The sequence below is a fragment of the Bidens hawaiensis genome, unplaced genomic scaffold, assembly GCF_021521415.1.
Source record: "Bidens hawaiensis isolate Kalapana, Puna unplaced genomic scaffold, B.hawaiensis_p1.1 tig00033281_1, whole genome shotgun sequence".
Taxonomy (NCBI): domain Eukaryota; kingdom Viridiplantae; phylum Streptophyta; class Magnoliopsida; order Asterales; family Asteraceae; genus Bidens; species Bidens hawaiensis.
In genome coordinates, this window is record NW_027495710.1 from 13,889 (window position 1) to 28,823 (window position 14,935).

Consider the following 14,935-nt stretch of genomic DNA (forward strand, 5'->3'; position numbering starts at 1 on the left):
TATGTAAAAGTGCACATATATTTTTAAGGGAAAATTCCCAAAATAAGTATTTATGAATACAAAGTTCTTATTTTAGGTATTATTTGTAAAAAATTCCATAAATAAGTATTATAAACTAGTCGTGACGAGTAGTTTCAAGAATCAATTAAAAGTTGCCATGTGTCCTTAAACTAACCGTAACGAGCACGTTCACTAATCAATTACTCGTCACGACTAAATAAGTTTCATGCCTCGTAATCAAAGCCCACGAGTTATTTATAAATCCTTTAGTCGCGACGATTAGTTTACCTGGTATACATTCCCTACACGAGTAGTTTATTAGTAGTTAACTCGTCGCGACTAGTTTAACCTTATAATCTACTCGTCGCGACTAGTTTAAACTTAAAATCTATTCGTCGCGACTAAAGAACTTATGAATTACTCGTGGGCGATGATTACGAGGCATGAAACTTATTTAGTCGTGACGGGTAATTGATTAGTGAACGTGCTCGTTACGGTTAGTTTAAGGACACGTGGCAAGCTCGAATTGGTTTCTACAAACTACTCGTCACGACTAGTTTATAATATCTATTTTAGAATTTTTTGCAAATGATACATAAAACTAGAATTTTGTTTTCACAAATGCTTATTTTGAGAATTTTCCCTATTCTTAAATGTCTTTGTCATGATTATTTTATTCTTTTCATAAGATTTGAAAGACACAAATTAAACCGACGTAGTAGAGTCGGTAATAGTTAACTATAAATTAAGAGTTTGTGTAACTTATGAAATCACAATTGTATTTCAACTTTCTACACGGCTGATTGGGTATGAATTTTCCCTTTTATATTGCTTTTTCATTAGTTAACTTTCATTACAAATATTATTTAAATCTCTAATATATATAAACGAAAACTCAAAAATCCTACGTGTATGAAAGCCACCAGATTGCTTGATTTTTAAATGGTTAATTTAACCTGGTTTTGACCCAAATAACCCTAAGGGTCATAACATCTCAAATAATCAATGGTTTCTCATCATCTACATCGGCTCCATCCTAACCCTTTGCCTGCACCTAGTACATAAACCTACAAGTACAACATCTCTCCATCTCGTAGATTCTCAACCTCACGGGTTTGAGTTTCTCCATCTCTCTCACTCTTTCAATTGATCAATTTCTCGCGTCAAGTGCAGATCATCTTTCAGGTCTCAGACTTAAGGTAACACTACTTACCACCAGTTCACGCGCAAATACAGACGAAGAACAATCAATTATGCGCAATTGCTTCATACCTAAACCCTAACTCCGAGAATTGGGCATATGCGTTGTATGTACGCCTTTTGTTTATTGTTGATTCAATTTTTACACGATCATAATGTTATGGTACTACGAATTTGTCATAAAATAAAGTAATAGTAGCTGTAGTTGTTTGAATGTCGAATTATGTTTTGTTTAGTTGCAGAATTGATTTTGATGTCAATCTGAAAACAGTTCTATTACTATTAAAATCAATTGAAGTTGAAAGTTTAAGAAGATTGAGATGAGTTGAGTGTTGTTAATAAACTGAAACTGTGTTTAATTTTTTGTTTTAATTTGAATGATAATATTATCAGTTTGTTGGACTGTTTTACAAGAGTGTTGTAATTGATTATGTCATGTATTGATGATATTCTTAATGTGAGATACCTGGTTAAGGTGGCAACCCTTGCTAAACACCCGATCAAGGAAGCAAGTAATTATCATTAAGCCATCAGTTTTTTCTAACATGTTCTGAAGGAATCTAAACCTGTCATGAAACTAAATACTAGAGGTCTGGTGATGGGATGGAACCTCACGTAGTGAATAACTAAATACATTTTTTAACACTTATGGCATTTTAAACATCTATTTTCTTTATTTCTATTTTCATAACGACACGTAGCATAAACAACTAAATCCAAGTATGATCAACCATTAGAAGCAGTTTGGAACTTGGGATCATTGCGCTCTGGAAAATGTATCAATTTAAAGATCTTTGTAGGCATGCTAAATTCAGATAAGATGTTCATATTGTGATTTGAATTGGTCATCTAATGGTTTTTATATATGTTTTTAATAAAGAGTTGGCTTTGCAATTGTGTAGGGGTGCCTTCCATTCAAGGGCGATGAAGACATGGATTGACAAGCGATGATGATATGTCCGGTCTTTAAATTACACTTGGTTGATGTTGATGGAGTGGGCTGATGGCTTTTCTTGCTGCATGACAACCCCCTTGACAAATTTGACCCAATTATACTGATTTGGGAGAGATCAAAGTGCATCACATAGACACATACAGAGAAGGCATTAGCCTATTGCTCAAATTTATTCCAATTACAAAACTCTGTTAAATGGTCAAATAAATTGTTTTAGCAGCATATTATGTTAGTATTAATGTTTGTAATAGATTCTTGTCTTTTAAGTATACACTCATCCCCTTTTTCATGTTTTATATTTGTGAAAGAAATGTCAATATTGTTGTTGTAGATTGTTCAATTTTGGAGCTTTATGTAGGGATTTGCATGAAGTGGTTGGAAGTCAAAAGAACATATTCATTCCAGACATCTAGTAACTATTCGTGTGATGTATGCTCAATTTTGGATCTTTATGTAATGATTTGCATCAACGCTTTATGTAATGATTTGCATCAACGTATTTTGATATAGTTTAAGTTATGTTAATTTTCTTAGTGTTGAGTAGGTGGTCAAATTGAGTTGGTGCGTCTTTTTTTAGTCTAAACAAGTTGTATTTGTTTTGGGTTGAGTAAGAGGTCAAAATTAAGTTAGTGGATCACAATTATTCTTGGTCTAAACGGGCTATGTTTAGTGGATCACAATTGTACCTAATCGATCTCATTGTTCAAAAGGTGTCGATTTAAATTTAATAAGATTAGTATTTATAGATTTGATTGTTCACATATGTCGTAATTTGGTTCTTTAATGCCTGCTGTTTTCGTTTTTCAGTTTTTAAGCAAAACCCTAAATCTATTATCTATTTATGAACATTATAATGTGTAATACACGAGGTTCGCTAACTGAACATTCTTATAAAAATTGTTTATTTGTTTACTTTATTGCTCTTATTTGCATATCATATTTTGTTCTCTCTAATATGTGGTAGCTTTTTCTTAAGTTAAATCCCAAATCAAGCATAAATCGTGATTATCAAGTGTGTAAAATAAAGCAGATTCCTTTTAACTGATTTTAGTAACTTTAGCTTGAGCTTCTAAATGCCATTTAGAAGCTCAAGCTAAAGTTACTAAAATCAGTTAAAAGGAATCGATGCTCATTTGATGGAGTTACTATAATATTATGTTTTTGTATTATATGCTCAAATAGCCATAGAATTGTTGTTTTTTAAGTGGTGTATTAATTATTTTGTAGTATGAATGCTATGTTTTAATATTGCTGACTTAACTTATGCTTTGCGTTATAGAACGTGCAATACTTAAGGTTGAATAGTTAGCCTTTAAGTTCCATTGATATGATGCCAGGTAGTGTTTATTAATTGAAGTTTATGTTGACTGATAGGTATTTGGTGGCAGACTTGGAACCAAAACCCGGGGTGGTCTCCTACAAGAATACGTAAAAGCTCAAGACCGAGTTAACTCAGCCTGAAATGTCTTCCTTACTATGATCTAAATAGCAATCGTAGTACTAAATCAAGTCCATTTCAATATTACGAGTCAGATTGCGTAAGGAAGTGTAATGTAACAGTGGCAACACCATACAAAGGTACGCGTATTTGTAATCATAGCAAAAACATTAAAGGCTTGAAGGCATATGTTACAAATAATTTTTTGGCCATGAAACTACTGCTTAGTATTTAGTCCTGGAAATCAATCAAATTTAATTCTGCTATGCTATCATTGAATAACTATTAAGATGGAATTGGGAATAAACTATTGTTGGTAATACGAATCACGTTTCGGGTTAAAAGTTTTGTTACGGGTCAAACTTACAACAAATTTTTTTTTACATTTTGACTACGGGAAGTTTCGACACGGGTCAAAAATTGGTTACGAGTATATTGGATATAGGTCGGTCTGAATAAAAAATATTAAGAACGGGTCATTTTGACTTATTCTCAAGTTTCGAGCATCAGTCAGAACAAAAAGATTACGATGAAGTGCAATTTTGGTATTTTCAAAAGGTTGGGACTACAGGTAAATTTGAAGTTTGATTTAATGTACAAGTACAATTTTTGGGCAATTTCACTTTAGAAAATCAAATGACTTTTGAAAGACAGTTTCACAAAAAGGTTTAGGAGGTTTATAATTTAATAAAAAAATTCTTGGGATGTTTTGGAGCGAAATAATGAACGTATTTGGTTAAAAGTATATATTTTGTGACATTCCTTTTTTAACTTTTAAAATAGCATGCCTGGCCATTTTATGCCACAAATCATGATTTAAATAAAAGGTTTATTGGATTTTAAAAATCCTAACTATTGGCTATTGGCGGATAATAATTCAAACTGAGTTTATCTTCACTGGTGGTCAGAAATTTAAAAAAATTGGCTCATAGTGGTCCCCCGTTAAAAAAACTTAACATCGTTGACTTTTTTTCGAATTTCAAATTGATTTTTAGGGCTTTTGATCTGAAGGAGTATACGAGTCGATTAATGTAATTTAGCTTGAAACAATGTTCTAAACGATTGGTTCATCTTCACTTTGATCTTCAAGCTTCCAAGCAATGTCTTTAATCAGCGTAACTTCCTCCAAAAACAGAAATTCCTTCATTCCGATGAAATATATCCGCGATTGGAATATCTCACTTAAACAGAGAACTTCATTATTGTTAAATCGTTCAATCATACTCCGATCACTAACAAGAAACACGAAAAACCGTAATCTGCTACAATATAGCCCAACAAGATTTGCATTGAAGATTATCATTTAATCGGCCCATTTTTGAAACAAGAATTGACTTAGAGTTTGAGTATGAAAATATGAATCGCCATTTGGTTTCTAAAAATTATATTTAATCTAATTACACGTGCGATACTCAAATGACGGTGACATATGTTTTCAACTATTTTCCAATTTAGATCATTAAAATAAATAAATAATTAAAAATATCAAAAATTAAAAATTCAAAAATAAATAATGCATATACATTATTAATCATAATAATTAAAAAAATAGTAATACATAACTCATATAAGCAACTTCATTGCAATGCATAGTCTCAAAACATTCATTCAAAACATTTTAAAAGAACATGATGCAATCAGTGGCGGATCCAAGAATTTTTTTTAGGTGGTTCCCTCTTAATATATAAGGTGGTTCCTCTAGTATTTCTATATATCCGTACACTATTATTTCGAAACTCGGGTGGTTCCGGGGAACCACCCATTTACTAGCTGGATCCGCCAATGGATGCAATGAACAAAACATAAATTAGTTGTTAAGTATATCTAACATTTAATTTTAATACAAAATTTTTTAATTAAACACAATTCAAACCTCCAAATTTATTCATAAGTTGAAAGCTAAACACACGCATCATTATCCAAAAACCTACATATTTAAAGAAAACCTAAAATTTAATGAAAACTAAGTATAACCAACGTGGTCGAAACAAAATAGGCCCAAACCATTATAACAAAAACAAAATCATTAAAATTATTAAAACAAAAAAAATAACCTCTCACACAAACCATAGACCATGTAGGCCAAAAACATTCTATCGCATAATTAATTAAATTAATAAAAAATATTATATTCAAAACAATTTTTAATAAAAACCTAAATAAACCCGTGTAACACGCGGGCTAAAAGCTAGTATTACTGTAATAGAAATAGAAAATAACGTTAGGAATCCCACAATAAACTGTATGAGCAGAAATTATACCCTGCCAATATTAAAAATAATTAATAACTTGGAGAGTCAAGAATAGCAACTCAATGGAGTAGGGCATATGGTTTTAACTTAACCTACCTAGTACGTGCACAACTAGATTGTGTATATGACCACTTTGATCATGAATGATTAAGATAAACTTTAAGTGACAGGATATGATTGTTGAACCATAATATTATCTGGACTGGAATAGTTGTGCACGTTAATGACAGTTGTTGTCCAAAGGGTTTATGAAGTTTATGAGTATTAGAACTTTACTTATATATATATATATATATATATATATATGTGTGTGTGTGTGTGTGTGTGTATATAAGTAACCTAGATTACTAAATTATAGATTCCAGTTAAAGTGGGATAAGCCAAAGTAGTTGAAGAAAGCCTGTTCAGGTGAGTTACTTAACTATTTTCAAAACTCTGTTCATGAAACTATTTGGACTGTGATTGATCATGTATTTGCATGGCGCATATGGTGTGGCACCCAAGGTGTTATATATATTATAATGATCATTATATTTTCCTGAGGGGACATGCACTTTATTCAGCAGCAGACGCGCGTAAAGTCTGTATGTGCGAATATATAATGCTGACCTGGCTTTAACGTGAAGCGGGCGGGTTATGATTATGACATGCCATGCAATGAGCTCATACGTGATCAGTTATTTTTGTGTCTGATTTATTAAATATGTCGGTTTATGTGACTCACCAGCTGTGTGCTGACGTATTTTTATCCCGAGCATGTATTGCAGGTTGATAAAGTAAGGATGGGAGGTTCGCTGCTAGGTGTTGAACGAGTTTGAATGTTTTACTTTTGTTGTATTATAATCGCCAGGCATGTAACAAAAGTTTTAGTTTTTATATAAGATTACGTTTACGCTGTAAGTCTGTGCTGACTGGTCACTGTAAGTACCCCATCCTGGGTAGGGTGTGACAAAACCGCAGTAATTAACACAAAGGCACTAATATAACCAATATTACAACTTTAATATCCTAACAATAAAACAAGCAAAGTTATGCAACTAATTAAAGAGAGCTTAAAGAACTACATGACCACTAACTGGCTCAACAAACCATATTGTTGAATATTTATTACTGCAGAAACTAACAAACCGTAGTGCTTGTCTTTTCATAGCTAACTAACTTTTGTAAGCATAAATAATGAAGACATACATGTGATCAATATAACTGATGATCCGGGATTTGGGAGATGATGTCCCGGTACTTCCCATTTCTGTTATGACACTTTTTTCTTAGTTCCGGGGATGAAGAATCCACCGACAAACGTGAAAGTGAAGGGAGTAGTGTCACTGGAAGATCTCTAAGCTTCGGGCATGACACAATAACAAGTTCTTCAAGGCAAGTGAGGTGTTGCAGGCCCGTTGAAAGTGATTCCAAGTCCGTAAAATCACGGATATACAGATAAGCTAGAGATGGCGGAAGAAAAAGAGATGAAGTAGTATTCTTGCTATTTCTCGTATCTTTCGCTTTTGCAAAGGAAACCACTCCTGAATTTTTGCCGTATAAGATTAGCGTGACAAGTGAGGCTGGGAAGTTTTGCTGCCCCCATTCTGAAACAGGCTTTTTTAAGCCGCCAATAAATAATGTGCTTAAATTAGGAGGCCACGAACCGCAAGGAAAGGTGTGGTCCATCTTTGGACAATTACTTATCCTCATTTCTTCCAACAATGTTAGACTTTGCAAATGCTCGTGTGGAAATGACTTCAGATTATTGCAATTAGCAATCACGAGAGATCTTAGACAAAGAAATGGAAGAAAGCCAAAACCTTTACCTGGAATGGTTTTAATCTTATCACAACCTGAAATTATCAATGTGGTGAGATGAACTAGGCATTCTTCATGAAACAACCGCACATTTGGCATTTTAGAAATAACTAGAGATTCAAGTGAGGACAGGAAGTTGTTATGCAGCCAATTCACTTCCAGATTATGACAACTCTCAACGTTAAGGATCTTCAAAGCGGATGGGCGGTCGTTCATCGTTTGGAAGGTCAAGGATGTAATGGAATTACAACCAGATATTTTCAACTTCTCGATGCTATTAGGACAGTAGAAACTCTCTAATCTCGGACACTTGTTAATTTCCACTTCTCTAAAAGATTTCATGCCAATCTCATGTGTCACTTTCTCCTCTCCCAATGATATCAGGTTTACACACTTGCTTACTTCCAACTTCTGTAAACTCACAAGAATCTTACATGCATCTGCTTCTGATTTCCACAAGTAAGCGAGTTCATTGCATTGTAAAATGCATAAATGTTCAACTGCTCGAAGATGCTCTAGACCTTCTCTATGTAGCTGAATAAGTCCTTTACTATCCCAAATCGTCATTCTAATTATTGATGAAGCCACGCTGACCATGCTTCTTAACACCGCTACTGAACATCCTTGTATATGTAAAACCTGAAGTGATGGTGTTAACTGAATTGCCACTACATCTAGTTCTGGACAATTTATTATAGATATTTCTTGAAGACATGGAAAACATTCAACGGTATTATCTTTGTCGCCTCCACTAGTTGTCCATTCCTCCCAACCCTCCATATCTTTAAATTCTAAAACTTCAAGTGATGGAAATGCAATAGAATGGTAAGAATTAGGAGGTCCAAGTAACTCTGAATCCAGTCTTTTTAATGAATTCATGCTTTTAACAAACAACTTTTGAAGTGACGGTAGATGCCCAAGTGTTGGTAGATGTGTACAACTACGACACCCATGTAATGTAAGTTGGGTTAAGTAAACAAGCGAGGCATCCCCAACCCAACTAGGAAATTTTGTTCCCCTGTAGTAAAAAATCTTAAGGCTTGTCAACTTCACAGAAGGCCTTAACCCTTCAAATACCTCATATTCGGTTGTTTCATCCTGAGAACCGTCAAATACATCACACCATTTCATCTCCAAATCGCGAAGACCCTTTTTTTGTTGTAAGTTGGCCTCCCTTGCTTGTGTTGCATTTATCACTTTGTGCAACTCCTCTATGGAAAGTTGACCTTGAAGATGCAATAGACCCTTAAGATCAGATATTTTAAACTCATCTTCACTTCCAATAATGATTTTGGATAGAGTTTGTAGAGTTGTCAACCCAACAATTCCTAACGGCATCTTGTGCAACATTGGAGTATCACTAATGTCAAGATGTCGAAGGTTTATTAACTTTATGGTGCTATTCGGCAAGCTATATAAATGAGGACAACCAGAAACCAACAAGCTTTGCAGATTATAAAGGTCACCGATTTGTTCGGGTAAACATATGATGTCAGTGTTGGAAAAGTTGAGGTATCGCATATGCTTAAGGCTACAAATGGAGCGTGGCACCACTGTAACATTATAATTAGCAAGGCTTAGCACCCTCAAGAACTGTAGTTTGTGAAGTAGCTCGATAACAACCTTGTTCGATAAGTATAATCTTTGCCATGAATTCAACCTTGTAACAGACATAGCTAAGAAAGTTCTCAAACGTCTAGCTCTATGTAATGTCTTGAAATTTTTGTATATTCCGTATGATTCACGAATAAATGAGAGGTGATAGAACTTCTCCAAAGATTCTTTCATGCCATAGAGGTCCATTTTATCACCCAACATCAGAAAGAACTCTCTCGCAACACTCGTAGCCAAGTCATTTATCAGCTCATGCATTGTATATCCAAATTTATCATTGGTCGATTTCTGAAAAAATGATCTTGACTCAAGCTCTTCAAAACACTCCCGACCTAAACTCTCCATTGACTTGCTGCCACTGGACTCATACAAAAACCCTTCTGCCATCCAAAGCATGACTAGTTCATCCTTTTCAAACAAGTAATCTTTTGGGAATAAGCAACAATACGCAAACATCTGCTTAAGATGTGGTGGGAGGTCGTAGTAGCTTAGCCTTAGAGCCGGAAGAATTTTACTTTCGTTATGTAAATTCCATATCTCACTATTCAACAACTCCTCCCATTCTTCATCATTTGACTTCGTTCTCAACACCCTCCCTAGAGTTATCAAAGCCAAAGGCAATCCACCACATTTCTTCACAATACCTTCACCATGCGATTTAAGTGTTGGATGTGAATCAAAGTTTTGTTTACCTAAAGCATGTTGGGCAAACAAAGATAGAGCTTCTTCATGTGACAAAAGATCGAGAGGGTAAGCTTGAAAGGAGTCCATCATGGATGCAACCATGGTCTTCCGTGTTGTCAAAATAATTTTACTCCCACACGCCCCTACAACCAAAGGGCGGTGGAGGAGTTCCCACTCGTTGTAGTTTTCATTCCATACATCATCGAGAACAAGTAGAAACCTCTTATTTAAAAGCTTTTCTGTAAGGGCTACTTGAAGCTGGTTAAGAGTTTCAAATTTTATGTCCTCCCCACCCACATCTTTAAAAATCGCCTTGCTAATGTTAAATACATCAAACTCATCAGAAACACAAACCCATGACATAAGTTTAAAGTGCTCCTTTACTTTCTTATCATTGTACAATACTTGAGCTAAAGTGGTTTTACCTATCCCACCCAAGCCAACAATCGAAACGATGCTGACATCTTCATCGCACGATTCGTTGTCCAACAACTTCTCGAGCAATGCTTTTTTATCCCCATCACAACCCACAAATCTCGATAAATCGACTAGTGAAGTTTCCTCTAACCGTCTACTTGTTCTATTTGACCTTTCCACATTATTAACCAAACCCAATATATTTTTCTCCACAACAAGTGCATTCAACCTGGTTGTAATCTCATTGAGCTTAGAACTCATCTTACTACCATACTTCAAGGTATGAGGAGTAAAAGTAAAACTAGTACAAGAACTTGGAAAACTTGGAATAATCCTAATTACCTTACTAGTTCTTGTGCTGGTGTTGGCATTAGATTCTTCTTTCAACTGTTGCCTGATAGATTCAGTGGTCAAATCATCAAGAACATCATCTATTTCATAAGCTAAATGCTGGAGTTTGTGCAGCCAGAGTTGAACAGCTGTTTGTGTAATATGCTTCTGGCCTGCATCAAGAATGACAGCTTGGATCTGGGACAAGGTGTTGTTCCATTTGTTGAGTTCTGCATAGATTCCTGCAGACTGAGCAAGTCTGATCAAGTCAGCAGATGCTAGCTTCTCAAACAACACAGTGATGAATGCACCTATAAAGATTTCAGCTACAGCCATTGGGAAAGAAATTTTTGCTACTGTTTTGGAGTTTTGATTTCTGTGTTAGGATGAGAATGTTTCTAAATAGCAACCCAAGTATTGTGAAATGTGAATATTCACACTGAACCCATAGATCATTTCTATGTAAGGATAAGGATATGATAAAAATTTGCAGAAGCACAAGCTTCCAAAGACACAGCTGTATGCCACGACTTACTTTATGGCATTTTATTTTTTGTTTTCATGTTATGGCTTGAATACATACAGGAGTGTAGTCAGTAGACATTATTTGAGGAGGACATGGTCGCTCAATGAAGGAAGACTAAGATCTTTGTGATCTTCAGTTTGATCCTGAGAGTGTCCAGATTTTACCACCAGTGGGCCTTCGGGCGGGTGGGTTTTCCCTGAAACTGAAGATAGCTTTGAGGCGCTTAAGGGTTCCGTACGATTGGGTAGACCAGCTGGCGATGGACTTTTGCCATTGGGTTACCGCATTCAAGTCGTTCAGAAAAAGTCGACACTATTTAAGTCTGAAGGGTCATGGCCCACTATACACATTATGTAATTTGGCCCATTGAGAATTAATATTGGCCCATTCGAACTTTATTGGTTAATGCATTAAGCCACAGTAGTCCCACACACACTCCCACTTGTGTAAACTTAATCAAAGCTGGAATCTTTTACAAATCTATGGGTTGATTAGAAAACAATCTCATAATTGAAGCTTCTTTTGAATTAATTTAGCCATAGTCCTTTGAACTTGTCATGTTGGATCAACTTGCAGTGTAAAAACAAAATTTGCAGGATATATACGGATTTATTTAGTCATTATAAACTATACAATACAACATATAGCCTAGTAGGGAACCCAAGCCATCACATTTTCAACAAGAAAACGACAACAGCATTATTGGCTCCTGGTTTTACATTAAGCACCAGGAATGCTAAATGTTTCGGATTCCACGAGGATGCATCTTCATGGCATACTAATGATGATTTCGCGTTTACATTGTTTTCTCCGACCAAAGACACCGCATACACGCTGTTTTTAGGCGTCTTATGACAATAGTAGACCGCATACCCATAATATCTTTACTAATGTGGAGGTTGATTATTTTAGGTCATTTTTTCTCAAAAAAAAAAAACCAAAATAACCGACTTGAACAACCAGAAACATGAAACCCGAAAGCAACACAAACATTTATTGTCTTTTCTGTATAGATGTGTTGTGGTTTGGAGTAATTGGTATTTAAAATATTATGTTTTATAGTTAGTTTCGGGACTTTTGAACATCATCATATCATGTTATCATCTGATGTTTGAATTTTTATGATATGATATTAGAGCATACCCGACAGCTCCTTTATAATTATGTGAGGGAGTTCTCTAATTTTTTTAAGAGGATTATAAGTGATTGGGAGTGGAAAAGAGAGAAAATTTTAAAGAGGTGAGTAAATTTGGATGAAAACTATTCATCCTCGCGTCAAAGCTTCGAAAGCCTGAAATTGAGTGTCCTTGAAATGAGCCTGTCGTATCCTTCCCAATCCAAGACGACAAGGCGGTAACAGAACTACGGCAACTCCAGAATGCATCATGCGGTTTGTTTCAAGGCATGGTCTAGGAGAACTCATGCGACTATTCTGTTTTTTAATATATTTGAAAGTGGTTGTGAGTGGAGGAGAGAGAAAAGATAAGGATAAAGTATAAAAACATATTATTCAATTGTATGTGAGAGTGAAAATGCAGTGTTTTTTTAGTAATTTAGACGGAGCAGTAATGACCCATTTGTGATATCGAGTTTTGAGGTTTAAAATTCGTAATTTAGACTAATAGAATACCTGTAAATTAATAATTTTGCATGTCTTTATGATTCCTTGTAATCTTATCTCTAAATAACAGATATTATTGTAAGCATGCATATATGGAAGAGATCAATAAAACATATAGCCTAGTAGGGAACCCAAGCTATCACATTTTCAACAAGAAAATGACAAACAGCACCAGCTCCCGGTTTTACATTCAGGACTAGGAATGCTAAATGTTTCGGATTCCATGAGGATGTATCTTCATGGCATACTAATGTTGCTTTTGCCTTTACATTGTTTTCTCCGACCAAAGACACCATATACGCACTGATTTTAGGCGTCTCATGACAATAATAGACCTGCGTAGCCATAATATTCTTGGTGGCAGACAACGCCATCATCGTCTCCATACAAACGTTTAACCTCTTCAACTTTGTACACGTGTAACGGTGCTTTCTCATGACCATCAACTCGTGTTTCAAACGCCTTAACTCTTTTCCCTAACTTTGAAGCAACAAAATCCGCCACTGCCTCCAAAGAAGTTGCACAATACTCATCTTCTCCTTGGTTCGTAGCCTTCTCGCACTCCTTGACCGTTTCATTCACTAGTTTTGCTTCTAATGAGTCAGGGTTAACCTTGAACTCCTTGTAGATATCTTGCAGCTTGTTTGATGCAACGGGCATGGAATCCGCAATTTCATGAGGTATAAATGGAGGTGTCGCGGCTGCGTCTTTACTGATGTGTAGGTTGATTATTTTGCCAGCATGCAAGTCATTTTCCAAGAAGAAAAGTGCTGTTGTTTTCTTGTCCATCATCTGTTCAGGTGTTGCAGAGCAATGGTATTTGTAATTGGGGAATACATTTTTTGTGTTGCCTAAAACATATGAAATGTTTCCCTTGTGGTTTGTGTTGATGGAGATATCTAGTAAACATATAAACATTATTTTTCATATTGATTTGTTTAATAAATTTCCTGATTAAAAACCAAGTCAAATGATAATGATACGAACCCGTCATAAGTTGAAGGGTCCAAGGGAGACGAATGGGCGAGGACACTGAAAGGTCTACGTAACCGCAACATTTATTAATAAATTGTGTCTATATAAGTGTCCGGGCTTTAGTTTATGGATATGAATGTTTATGTTTATCAAAATTAAGGTTCTTATACCTCTTTTAATCGGAGATCTAATCCTTCTTGAATAGGATTAACTGGAGACTAGCCCCTCTTGAATCGGGCCAACTATCCCTACTCTTGTTTATTTCTATCAATTTACTATTTTATTTTCGGGGTTCTATCAGATAATATAATTAAGTAAATAAAAATTTATCAGCCATTTTGTCAACTAGTCTGATAAGATAATTAGTTTTGTGATTTTCATAGAGTTGTGTTATTACTAACCATTTGATTCATTTGATAGAGAATCTTTGATTGTTTTTGGAATTGGAGTGTTTGGTAACTCAGACTTGAAGTAAATTTCTGGATCTACAGTTGCATGACCTGCAGCAAGTACAAGCTAAAACCAAATGTAACATAATATATGAGAATTAATAAGCATTTGAATATTTAATAATGCATATATGATGATCTATTTTTTAATGCAAATAATAGATGTCATTCTTAAAAAAGAACTGCTAAAACTTGAAGAGGATGGAACTTCATTGTGACTGAACCCGAAAAGTGTTGTTGGTAACAAAATAAAAATGAAAAGCCAAGTTACGAAAGAAGACGATGGTTTTATGAGTTATTTATAGGGATCTCGCATGATAAAAGGCTTTTTTGACACATGAAAAGGCATTCTTTGACACATGATGTAACAACCCGGGCATTTCACATGAAAAGGATTGTATGCACACATGATGATAGACGATGTAACAAGAAATTATGCTGCGAGTTTTGCTTGTTGTTTACTTAATTCATTTTTTGTTTTTTTGTTAAACTGTGAACTTCAAGTAACTATCATCACTTTGTTTGTATATGAACCACACTTATCATGTGATCACTCACTACCGTATGCACTATGCATAGAAAGTATTAGTTCTTAACAGGTGACTGACCCAAAAGTCTTTTTTAACAAGTGCCATCATATTTCACACTATCTATGTACGAGTACGTATATCAAC

The 14,935-nt window shown here is 35.0% G+C and overlaps 1 protein-coding gene and 1 pseudogene across 1 annotated transcript; both read right to left on the reverse strand.

Moving 5' to 3' along the window:
* Window positions 1-7,039: 7,039 nt before the first annotated feature.
* LOC143584761 (putative disease resistance RPP13-like protein 1) lies at window positions 7,040-11,031 on the reverse strand. The gene has a single exon (XM_077066734.1). The coding sequence runs from the start codon at window positions 11,024-11,026 to the stop codon at window positions 7,040-7,042; it is 3,987 nt and encodes a 1,328-aa protein (XP_076922849.1). The 5' UTR covers window positions 11,027-11,031.
* A 1,925-nt stretch (window positions 11,032-12,956) lies between these two features.
* On the reverse strand, window positions 12,957-14,474 carry LOC143584764 (BURP domain protein RD22-like; annotated as a pseudogene).
* Between the last annotated feature and the right edge of the window lie 461 nt (window positions 14,475-14,935).